Source organism: Mesoplodon densirostris, chromosome X (assembly GCF_025265405.1).
Source record: "Mesoplodon densirostris isolate mMesDen1 chromosome X, mMesDen1 primary haplotype, whole genome shotgun sequence".
In the NCBI taxonomy this organism is placed as follows: domain Eukaryota; kingdom Metazoa; phylum Chordata; class Mammalia; order Artiodactyla; family Ziphiidae; genus Mesoplodon; species Mesoplodon densirostris.
In genome coordinates this window covers 121107970-121120978 of record NC_082681.1, presented here as the reverse complement: position 1 = coordinate 121120978, position 13009 = coordinate 121107970, and the positions used below count along the sequence as shown (strand labels likewise).

At 39.3% G+C, this 13009-nt stretch overlaps 1 protein-coding gene across 7 annotated transcripts in view; it reads right to left on the bottom strand.

Moving 5' to 3' along the window:
* BCLAF3 (BCLAF1 and THRAP3 family member 3) overlaps positions 1 to 13009 on the bottom strand; it is a 65226-nt gene that overhangs the window by 41422 nt on the left and 10795 nt on the right. For all 7 annotated transcript variants that reach the window (XM_060087886.1, XM_060087885.1, XM_060087888.1 and 4 more), the window contains exons 3-5: positions 6224 to 6298; positions 1130 to 1699; positions 110 to 763 (exon numbers count right to left, since the gene is read on the bottom strand). In XM_060087886.1, the coding sequence (XP_059943869.1) occupies positions 110 to 763; positions 1130 to 1699; positions 6224 to 6264 (1265 nt within the window). In that variant the 5' untranslated portion in view covers positions 6265 to 6298. The remainder of the gene's footprint in view (positions 1 to 109; positions 764 to 1129; positions 1700 to 6223; positions 6299 to 13009) is intronic.

Below are 13009 nucleotides of genomic sequence, written 5' to 3'. Positions count from 1 at the left end.
GCCCCCCAGCTCAAACTCTAAACACATCATTAATTCTATTTTCAAAGTTTCAAATAAAGGTGGCAGAAACAGTTATTGCATACCATTAAGAAAAAAACAAAGATAATACCTGGATGTTTTCTTCACATCTACTTTAACTGTAAGTGATTCCTTCCTAAGAACGGAAGATGAAGGTTTCCAGTCAGAAAGTTTTTTACTCTTATCAAGTCGGTTATGGGAAGAGTTGCTCTCTTTTCTGCCAGACCCTTCTTTCTTTATTTTGTCCTTCCGTTTGTCATTACAGGGTCTCAAACCAACATCGCTTTTATTTGAATGAGTGCAGGCAGTGCAGTCTTTCTTAGATGGCTTAAAAGGCTCTTTGACTTGCCCACCTTCAGTCTCTCTCCCTCTTCCAGCATTAAAGCAATCGGACTCTCTATTTACAGGGCCTTTTTGAGAACCGAATTTTCTATCTTCCTCCTTAGAGTACTTCTGAGTTCTTCCATCATAAAAGTCCTGGTCCCCATCTGAGGTCTTACGATGTTTGTGGCGATAGTCACAGGATACCCTGGCTGCTGAACTGGTCTCTGGGAATTCCCTCGGAGCGTATCGAAGAGTTTGGGGTCCGAGGTTCCACTGATCTTTCTTCTCTTGGTAAGAAGGGAGAAAATGCCTGGACTTCCACTGCGGGCTCCTGGCAGGCTCTCTGTTTTCATACCTCTCCACGTCTTGAGGTCTTTTTGATGTGTGTCCATATTTTCTGAAATCACGATCCTCAGGATACCTGTGTTGACATAAAGCAGTTTACACTTGCACTAGAGAGAAGTGAGAATTTATGTGTGTGGAATGTTGGGCAACATGGCTTTAAATGCAGAGCACAGTGGCAAGTTAACCTATAATCCCTGAAGCCAACTCATAGATGCACAAGGCACTTAGGAAAATAGCATCTTTTTTTAATATTCTAGCCATCAACATGATTCACTCTAAAAATAAACACTTCACTACTACCAGTAGACCAAAACTACATTACAATGCTTTTAATCTTTTTAGACAAAAGCTTTTCAAGGTGGTTATCTTCAACCACAAAGTAAACAGACTTTTTTACTTGAGTCTTTATACCAAATTACCCAGGTTTAATGTTTTCCTATACCTCATCTGAAAAGAGCTCCTTTTCTCAAAATCTTCAGAGCCTCTTCTAAGTGACTGAGAATATTTTTCGTCTTGTATCCTCTGGTGCCTCAATTCATCTCCATGCCACTGTCCTTCGAATCTAAAAGAATCTGCTATTGACCTCAGAGGTGGTTTCCCTCCTTTTCCACTTCCTCTAACTCTGTGGTCATCAGGAAAATACCTTCCTTGCACTTTCTGGGGATAACAATTCCTCTGGTGCTCCTTGTAGAGTACATCTTCTGAGTATTTGGGCATATACTGAGATCTTCGGTTACTATCATCCCCTCTTCCTGGTAAATATACTTGGGGAGGCTTATAAGTATAAAAATTTTCTAAAGAGTTTCTTCTTATGTTTGGGGAAGATGATCTGTGTTCATAAGATCGGTAATGTAGAGTTTCACGAGAAGGAACCCTTGGTTTACTCTGTCCATGTTTCTCATTGTCCATTCTCCAAGTGACGGGTCTTTTTGGATCCTTCCTATATTCATAGCCATAATGCTCAGGTCTTTGCTTGTAGTGTTCAGAATTTCTAGGTACTGGTGATAAAGACCTAAGTAAACAAATACAGAAAAGTTTAGTCCATTCTAAGACAATAGACTAAGTTTGTCTTAACATGACTTACCCAAATAAAACATTTGCGGGCTTCCCTGGTGGCACAGTGGTTGAGAGTCTGCCTGCCGATGCAGGGGACACGGATTCGTGCCCAGGTCCGGGAAGATCCCACATGCCGCAGAGCGCCTGGCCCCGTGAGCCATGGCCGCTGAGCCTGCACGTCCGGAGCGTGTGCTCCGCAACGGGAGAGGCCACAGCAGTGAGAGGCCCGCGTACCGCAAAAAAAAAAAAAAAAAAAAAAAAACATTTGCTTTTCCCTGCTTCTTCCACTCAAATTAAATTCATCAATTTGCGATATTTGCATTCTAAATTGTTCACTTGGGAGTCTGATTATGCTTCCACCCGATTCAACAAGCATGCTCTTTTCATCTGAACTAATGTACCCCATGTGCCTATCAAAATGAGCTGAGCACACCCATCCTGTTGGAGGAGGACCAGCTTAGGTACGCAGCAGGATCTATTTTGGAAGATTGCTGACAGCAAAGCTCTGGCAAAAGGGCCAGTCAACAAAAGCTTACATCAGGTTCAATGGTCAAGTAAGAAATAAGCAGAAGGAGGGCTAGATTCACACAAGTAAATATGTAGGAGGCTCTGGAAAACTGAACATAACCTCTGAAATTAAATTAGATTCCAAGAATTTATGATGCACAATAAATCCAAACTCAGACCCAAAACTGACCCCACAGTTTCCCCAATTGATTGTCTATTCTCTCTACTAAGTTTATATCAAGGAGCAAAAACTACCTCCTTAAACAGCAAGTGGAGGGGGTGGGAGGAAGAGGGCCTTAAGACGTGGACCTCATGCTTAGTCCCTCCGTAAATACTACTGACATAAGTAAGTTTTCTTTCCCAGACCTGTCCCCTTACATATAAAATGAAAGGTGTACTGTTGAACCAGCGCTTGTAACTTTGGTGAATGTGTGCTTTAATGCAGCTATAATGCTCTCCAGGGACAGCACATCCTTTCTGTAACTACCTTCTCCAATACCTCAGCATTGCCAACATGGAGCCTTTCATTCCAGCTGAGGAGGAAGGCTCCCAGGAGCATCTGGGGAAACAGCCTGAGTTACCCAGACTTCAGGTTAAGAGAGAGGAGTGACACTATCTGGAACACAACAAAGTTCAAATTGGCACCTGGGGACCTTTCCTCCCATCTGACCTGTCCAATCTCCCAATTTCCTCCCTGAGGGTTTAATGTCTTCTAACCAATGAGGCAGCTACCTTTGCAGCTTTTGTTATCGCCCCCTCTGCAGCAGCTGCCACGGAGTTGGAGTAACCAGGAGTAAAAGCCTTTCCTTTTGGTAACATGTCTGGGTCCTCCCTACGAGAAAGGAGGCTGATTTATCTTCCACACATACATACTGGGATTTATACACTGGACTTGCCAATATCTCCCTTTAGAGTCACCAAGCTAGATGTACTGGCAAGTGCATTATTTAGCTGAAGTAGAAACTCCGTCATCCAGCTGGCTGCACCTCTTCACAGGAAGAAGCAACTGGAGCCTCTGAGGACTTCCTGGAAGACTTCATCTCTTCCACTGCTAAGGAGGAAAGCTGGCAGCCAGAGGCTGAGGTCTTCCAGACTGATGAAAAACTTAATCTCTTACTTTAATCCTTACCTCACATGGAATACTGCTTTGATATTATATTTCTTTTTTTTTTTTATTTTACAAATTTAATCGGTTATACATATACATATGTTCCCATATCCCCTCCCTTTTGCGTCTCCCTCCCACCCTCCCTATCCCACCCCTCCAGGCAGTCACAAAGAACCGAGCTGATCTCCCTGTGCTATGCGGCTGCTTCCCACTAGCTATCTACCTTACGTTTGGTAGTGTATATATGTCCATGCATGCAGCTCAATAGCAAAAAAACAAACAACCCAATCCAAAAATGGGCAGAAGACCTAAATAGACATTTCTCCACAGAAGATATACAGACAGCCAACAAACACATGAAAGGATGCTCAACATCTTTACTCATTAGAGAAATGCAAATCAAAACTACAATGAGATATCATCTCACACCAGTCAGAATGGCCATCATCAAAAAATCTAGAAACAATAAATGCTGGAGAGGGTGTGGAAAAAAGGGAACACTCTTGCACTGCTGGTGGGAATGTGAATTGGTACAGCCACTATGGAGAACGGTATGGAGGTTCCTTAAAAAACTACAAATAGAACTACCATATGACCCAGCAATCCCACTACTGGGCATATACCCTGAGAAAACCATATTTCAAAAAGAGACATGTACCAAAATGTTCATAGCAGCCCTATTTACAATAGCCCGGAGATGGAAACAACCTAAGTGTCCATCATCGGATGAATGGATAAAGAAGATGTGGCACATATATACAATGGAATATTACTCAGCCATAAAAAGAAACGAAACTGAGCTATTTGTAATGAGGTGGATGGACCTAGAGTCTGTCATACAGAGTGAAGTAAGTCAGAAAGAGAAAGACAAATACCGTATGCTGACACATATATATGGAATTTAAGGAAAAAAATGTCATGAAGAACCTAGGGGTAAGACAGGAATAAAGACACAGACCTACTAGAGCATGGACTTGAGGATATGGGGAGGGGGAAGGGTAAGCTGTGACAAAGTGAAAGAGCGGCATGATATTATATTTCATCTCAGGGTTCTATTGTACAGAGCCCCTTTCTTCTGAAGGAGATTGCTGGAATGGTGGCTATTATTTTCAGTTCTCCTAAAGGGACAAAAGAGACCCAAAGAGTCTGTTGGGAGACAATTCTCCTTGGATGTCTTGTGCGCTGCATGCCTCCTAAGCTTTTGTTCCAAGGCAAACTGCCTGGGAAGATGGGGATAGGGCTTCCCTAAGGGGTAGAGGGCCAGTGTGCTTGCTGTCCAGGATAACAAGACAATGTCTCCTCCAAGGCAAAGGCTGGGCAGGGCTGCTTGCTGTCCCTAATGGGGCTCGGGTTCCTCAGCTATGTCAGCAGCGCCCTCTCTCAGGGGACTAGAGGTAAGGGGAGCACAGGAACATGAAGCTCAAGTCGCCTGCTGCATATGAGTAATAAAGGCCTTTGTCTCTGATCCAAAAGTGCCTTGTGACACACTAATGTGCTAGCTCGCAAGTCGGGTAAGATATCAGACCCTTTACAGTTGGTGACAAAGAGTCCTGAGAAGGCATCCAGAAATCAGGCACTAAGCTTGGCAGGGTCTTTTGTGCCCCTTCACCAGAGCCTACCACAAAAGGGTGAAACAAAATGACCTCTGTGAGGCCCTCCATGTTCAAGCCATTTGCTTCTTTGCATTCCCTTTTCTCTCTGAAGTTCCTCCCCATTACAATTTGGTCTTGTGAACTACAAAATGAAAACTGTTGAAGAAATGATTGATTAGTCATTGGAGAACCATAATGAACAAGCATCATGACCAAGCCGTATTAACATGAAAAATCTGATCTGTCTTTTGTGTATGTAATTGTGGTCCTCTTTAAAGTTCTAAAATGTACTAGTCACTTTCACAGCTCTGCACCTTTGCTCTTGTCATCCCCTTAACTGGAATACTTTTCTTCTCTCTTTCTGCATTTAAAAATTCTACCCATCATTGGGAATTCCCTGGCAGTCCAGTGGTTAGGACTCCGCACTCCCACTGCCAAGGGCCCGGGTTCAGTTCCTAGTCGGGGAACTAAGAGTGCACAAGCTGCACGACGAGGCCAAAAAAAAAAAAGAAAAAAGAAATTCTACCCATCCTTAAATTGCCATCTAAAATCTCATCTCTTCTTTGAAGACTTTCTTGGTATCCCTCCTTCCGCTCCACAAAAGCAAAACTATTCCCTCCCTGTGGATCCAGAATACCTTGTCCCAGTCAGTAGCACAACACTTTTCCTACAGTATCATCGTTGCCTATGGTGTCAATCTCCCCAGCCAGGCCGCGTGCTTGCTGAGGCCCTGTACACAAATTTGCCTTTGTAGCCCCAGAACCTGCCTATAGCAGGTATACAGTAAAAACTGGTTAAATTGTTCCAATCTAATTATATATACTATTGATATTACCAACAAGCAAAGAGGAGAGTTGAATTATAATTGAGTTGTTCAAAATTCTATTATTCTGCCATGAAGAAGAAGACATAGGAAATTCCCAATTTCTTCAAACATATTGATTATGAAAATAATTAAACTGAATAAACACTGAAGAGTTCTAAACCACTTACTGATGCAAAATATATAACACTCTCAAAGGTGTTTCTCAGTCTTCCTTGCTGTGGCCATTGCATTTCTTTTATTATGGATTAATTCTAGCTGCCAGCCATAATTAAAGAAAGCTGTCAGGTCCTAGAATCTAGAAATACAATGTCCATCACTATAAAGTAGCTACTGTGAATAACCAAGTCCACGAGCTTATTAAAATAGATTCTTAACAATACTGGTGAATTTGAAAGTCGAAGCACACCCCAAACCCATGCTTACGCTGCTAAACTAAGGAGTGCTCACCTGTGCCTCCACCTGGGGGATCTAGAGCGTGACCGTGCCATCCTTTGACATGTGAGCCACTATCCACTTTTTACACTGCAAAGAAACACAATATTAGCAAGTTTGTAGAAAGGGCCTGCAACCCGCTCTAAAAACAGTGAATGCCAATGACAAAAAGTAATTTAAGCCCTCTGTGCCTCAGTTTCCTCATAGGACCCACCTTATTGGAATGTTGTAAGGATAAAATGAATTAGATCAAGGGTCAGCAAGCTTTTTCTGTAAAGGGCCAGAGAGTAACTATTTTAGGTTTTGCAGGCCATATAAGGTCCCTATCACATTATCTTCTTCTTTTAAAAAAATGCTTAAAAAATATAAAAACCATTCGGGCCACACAAAAACAGGCCCCAAAGGGCCCCAAATGCGTTGTAGTTTGATGATCCCTGAGTTAAGTCATGAAAAGAGCTTAGAATATTGCCTGGCACACAGCAACTGCTAAATAAGTGTTTCAAAAAGAGGAAAAACTTCCCCAGAATTCCTCTATCTGAGCACAACCACTACTACCCCTTCCCAACTTTCGCTGTTGGTTATGTACATATAATCGCAGTTACGTTCATATAATCACAGTCAACATCTTTAAGAATACTTGATGATATATCCTACTTTTAAAACTGTCGGATAATAAGAATTACAATGCCTAATAATCATACTCAATTGCCACCTAACTTCTATCAGATATATATACCAAAACTTAATTAAGCATGATTAGACATTTAGTTTGCTTCTGATTTTTTGCTAAAACAAATAATGTCAAATAAGTAAATTTTAAAAGACATATAAACTTGATTTTTAAAATATTTTTCAGGCTTTAAAAGAAACTGATAGGTTTAGGAGCTGAATTAAAAATAACATGATTTGGGTATAAACTTTCATACTATTATTTACATTTCAGTAGTCTTCCTCAGTTTTGATACTATAATTAAGTAGTGCCCAACTTAAAGGCTCCAAACCCCTGATGGCTTTCAAAATTACTGCCATGGGCCCATGAATAATACATACAGCCACCATATACAGACTATAGAATGAATAAGTATATGTCTCATATATTAGAACCTCTATTTTGCAAATTTCTGAAGATACTATGGCCACTGTTAAAATATAAATGGCTTCTTGTCACTATGTAGTTTTTCCACTGACTGATACAAAAAGTACAACTATAACTATGTGGACATTAGTTTGAAAAGGGAGTCCTCATAGTCAAACATTTGCAAACTACTATTATAATAAATTTCAGAAGGAAGTAATAGCATATAAGATCAAAGGACTTGAACTAGATCACTCACCAGAAGTACATTCAATTCAATTCATTTAGTTACACACTGCTTCTTTCCAAAAGAATGTGAGGCTAGGAAGAACAATTAGTTCAGATGTACTATGAAATTAAGACACTAAAGGGGAAAGTGTTTTCTTAGTAACTAAAAATATAAAAATGTTCATTGCAGCTCTATTTACAATAGCCAGGAGATGGAAGCAACCTAAGTGTCCATCAACAGATGAATGGATAAAGGAGATGTGGCACATATATACAATGGAAAATTACTCAGCCATAAAAAGAAACGAAATTGAGTTATTTGTAGTGAGGTGGATGGACCCAGAGTCTGTCATACAGAGTGAAGTAAGTCAGAAACAGAAAAACAAATACCGTATGCTAACACATATATATGAAATCTAAAAAAAAAAAAAGGTAATGAAGAACCTAGGGGCAAGACAGGAATAAAGACGCAGACCTACTAGAAAATGGACTTGAGGACACGGGGAGGACACATGGACATATATACAGTACAAAATGTAAAATAGATAGCTAGTGGGAAGCAGCTGCATAGCACAGGGAGATCAGCTCGGTGCTTTATGACCAGCTAGAAGGGTGGGATAGGGAGGGTGGGAGGGAGGGAGACGCAAGAGGGAAGAGATATGGGGATATATGTATATGTATAACTGATTCACTTCCTTATAAAGCAGAAACTAACACACCATTGTAAAGCAATTATACTCCAATAAAAACGGTAAAAAAAAAAAAAAGTATTCATTTAACAAATGTTACTGAGTACCTATTATTTGCCAGGCACTGTTCTGGGGAGACAGCAGTGAAGAGAAACAGGCAAAAATTCCCGCCCTCTGGAGCTTACATTCTACTGAGGGAATTTATAATTTAATTAAAGAAGCTTTGGGTATACACCTATTAAATTGAACAAATATAATAAACCCAAAGGTTGTGGGGGAGACACCAAATACTGTTAGTGATGATGAAAAAGTGTATCTTTCCCAGAGGGTAATTTTTTTATCAATTTTATTTTTTGAAAAACACTTACTGAAATACAATTCACATACCATACAACTCACCTATTTAAGTGTACAGTTCAATGTTTTTAGTATATTCACAGGGATGCATAACCATTACCACAATCTAATTTTGGAACATTTTCATCCCCTCTAAAAGAAACGCCATTAGCAGTCACTCCCCATTCCTCTCCTCCTTAGATTAGCCTCTGAGAACCACTAATCTACTTTTGGTTCCTATGTATTTAACTACTCTGTACCTTTCATATAAATGGAATCATACAAATATGTGATCCTTTGTGACTGGCTTCTTTCCCTTAGCATAACGTTTTCAAGGGTTTTACCACGTATCAGTATTTTATCCTTTTTACGGCTGAATAATATTCCATTGTATGGGTACATCACATTTTGAGATTCATTGATCTCTCAATGGACATTTGGGTTGTTTCTATTTTTTTGGTTATTATGAATAATGCTGCTATGAACATTTGTGTACAAGTTTTTGTGTAGACACAGTTTTTCATTTCTCTTGGGTATAAACCTAGGAGTAGAAATGCTGGGTCATACAATAACTCTATGTTTAACTTCTTGGGAGACTGCCAAACTTTTCCAAAGCAGCTACATCATTTTACATTCCCACCAGCAATGTATGAAGGTTCCAATTTTTCCACATCCCCACTAACATTTGTTATTGTCTGTCTCTTCGATTATACCTATCCTAGTGGGGGTGAAGTGGTTCCTCACCACAGTTTTGATTTGCATTTCCCTAATGATAGGTAACCTTGAAATATGTAAGAAATTATGAAACTAATCATGCCTACTTTCCTTTAAACTAACAATTTCAGTTTAAATGTATTATTCTAAGGTAATAATTTATAAGAAAAAAGCAGCTATATATACTAAGATGTTTATATAAGCTTCATTTATAATAGGAAAGAAAAAAATCCACCCAAACTAGTTATAACCCAAATGCCCAACAATCAATAAAAGATTAAACAAATTTAAAATACATACATCTAGTCACTTCCTACCTCTCTCCTAGCCTCATAAATGTCTTTTCCTCCACATATCCTATTCGTCCACCACAGCAAACTACTTGCTTTTCCCTGATCAGGCTGTTCTGTTCACATCACATAGATGGCTTTCCCTCACTCTGCCTGACAAATCCCTATTCTTTCAGGACTGTTTGACCATAATCTCCCCTGAAATTCTTTCTTTGACTTTCTTTCTTTCCCCCTGAGTTTCTTTCTTCTTGGGAATTCTGAGTTTATTCTGCAATTATTTCAATACATTGTGATTATTTGTTTATATAGTTGTATTTATTTCAACAGGCAAAAGACTCCAAACAGCACATTACAGAACAGAAAACTCAAATGACCTATGGACATCTGAGACGTTCAACCTCAATAGTAATTGGGTAAATACCAATTCAGATCATAACCATGCCACACCTGTCAGAATGAAAAAAAACAAAAAAACAAAAAACCCTGAAGTTACATATTCCAGAGTATTGGTGAGGCTGCGGAAAGATGGGGACTCTCATACACTGCTAAGCAGGTGAGTATACACATGTATAACCACTTTGGAAGGGGTTGGCAGTACCCATTAAACTTGAACACGCTCATATCCTACAACCCAGCAGTTCCACACAGGGATAGACCTTAGAGTGGTGGTTCTCCAACTTTAGTGCACGGCAGAATTACCTGAAAGGCTGGTTACAACACAGAATGCTGGGTTCTCTTTTGGGGTGGGCCCCACTTCTAGCAAGTTCCCAGGTGATGCGGATTCTGCTGGCACCAGGACTATAAAATTACTGATTTAAAGGGAAAGGTGTAGGTCACTTGGGAGAAAATATTTACAAGTGAGATTTACTGGTTATGTGAGAAAAAAAGTATTACTTAGAATATTTTCATCTGCTAATATTAAAATTATCTTTATTAAAATTCAAACTAGTAGATAGCCTCATCAACCAGAGGGCAGACAGCACAAGCAAGAAGAGCTACAATCCTGCACCCTGTGGAACAAAAATCACATTCACAGAAAGGTAGACAAGATGAAAAGGCAGAGGGCTATGTACCAGATGAAGGAACAAGATAAAACCTCAGAAAAACAACTAAATGAAGTGGAGATAGGCAACCTTCCAGAAAAAGAATTCAGAATAATGATAGTGAAGATGATCCGGGACCGCGGAAAAAGAATGGAGGCAAAGGTCGAGAAGATGTGAGAAATGTTTAACAAAGACCAGAAGAATTAAAGAACAAACAGAGATGAACAATACAATAACTGAAATGAAAACTACACTAGAAGGAATCAATAGCAGAATAACTGAGGCAGAAGAACGGATAAGTGACCTGGAAGACACAATGGTGGAATTCACTGCCGTGGAACAGAATAAAGAAAAAAGAACAAAAAGAAATGAAGACAGCCTAATAGACCTCTGGGACAACATTAAACACAACAACATTCACATTATAGGGGTCCCAGAAGGAGAAGAGAGAGAGAAAGGACCCAAGAAAATACTTGAAGAGATTACAGTCGAAAACTTCCCTAACATGGGAAAGGAAATAGCCATCCAAGTCCAGGAAGCACAGAGTCCCATACAGTATAAACCCAAGGAGAAACACGCCGAGACACATAGTAATCAAACTGGCAAAAATCAAAGACAAAGAAAAATTATTGAAAGCAGCAAGGGAAAAACAACAAATAACATACAAGGGAACTCCCATAAGGTTAACAGCTGATTTCTCAGCAGAAACTCTACAAGCCAGAAGGGAGTGGCATGATATACTTAAAGTGATGAAAGGGAAGAACCTACAACCAAGATTACTCTATCTGGCAAGGATCTCACTCAGATTCGATGGAGAAATCAAAAGCTTTACAGACAAGCAAAAGCTAAGAGAATTCAGCACCACCAAACCAGTTCTACAACAAATGCTAAAGGAACTTCTCTACGGAAACACAAGAAAAGAAAAACAGCTACAAAAACAAACCCAGAACAATTAAGAAATTGGTCATAGGAGCATACATATCAATAACTACCTTAAACGTGAATGGATTAAATGCTCCAACCAAAAGACACAGGCTTGCGGAATGGATGCAAAGACAAGACCCATATATTTGCTCTCTACAAGAGACCCACTTCAGACCTAGGGACATATACAGACTGAAAGTGAGGGGATGGAAAAAGATATTCCATGCAAATGGAAATCAGAAGAAAGCTGGAGTAGCAGTACACCTATGAGATGAAATAGACTTTAAAATAGAGAATGTTACAAGAGACAAGGAAGGACACTACATAATGATCAAGGGATCAATCCAAGAAGATATAACAATTATAAATATATATGCACCCAACACAGGAACACCTCAATACATAAGGTAACTGCTAAGAGCTGTAAGAGAGGAAATCGACAGTAACACAATAATAGTGGGGGTCTTTAACACCTCACTTACACCAATGGACAGATCATCCAAACAGAAAATCAATAAGGAAACACAGCTTTAAATGACACAATAGACTAGATAGATTTAATTGATATTTATAGGACATTCCAACCAAAAACAGCAAATTACACTTTCTTCTCAAGTGTGCACGGAACATTCTCCAGGATAGATCACATCTTGGGTCACAAATCAAGCCTTGGTAAATTTAAGAAAATTGAAATCATATCAAGCATCTTTTCCGACCACAATGCTATGAGATTAGAAATCAATTACAGGGAAAAAAACATAAAAAACACAAAACACATGGAGGCTAAACAATACATTACTATATAACCAAGAGCTCACTGAAGAAATCAAAGAGGAAAGCAAAAAATACCGAGAGACAAATGACAATGAAAACACGGCGATCCAAAACCTATGGGATGCAGCAAAAGCAGTTCTAAGAGGGAAGTTTATAGCTATACAAGCCTACCTCAAGAAACAAGAAAAATCTCAAATAAACAATCTAACCTTACACCTAAAGGAACTAGAGAAAGAAGAACAAACAAAACCCAAAGTGAGCAGAAGGAAAGAAATCATAAAGATCAGAGCAGAAATAAATGAAATAGAAACAAAGAAAACAATAGCAAAGATCAATAAAACTAAAACCTGGTTCTTTGAAAAGATAAACAAAATTGATAAACCATTAGTCAGACTCATCAAGAAAAAGAGGGAGAGGGCTCAAATCAATAAAATTAGAAACGAAAATGGAGACGTTACAACAGACACTGCAGAAATACAAAGCATCCTAAGAGACTACTATAAGCAACTCTATGCCAATAAAATGGACAACCTGGAAGAAATGGACAAATTCTTAGAAAGGTATAACCTTCCAAGACTGAACCAGGAACTAACAGAAAATATGAACAGACCAATCACAGTAATGAAATGGAAACTGTGATTAAAAATCTTCCAACAAACAAAAGTCCAGGACCAGATGGCTTCACAGGTGAATTATATCAAACATTTAGAGAAGAGCTAACACCTATC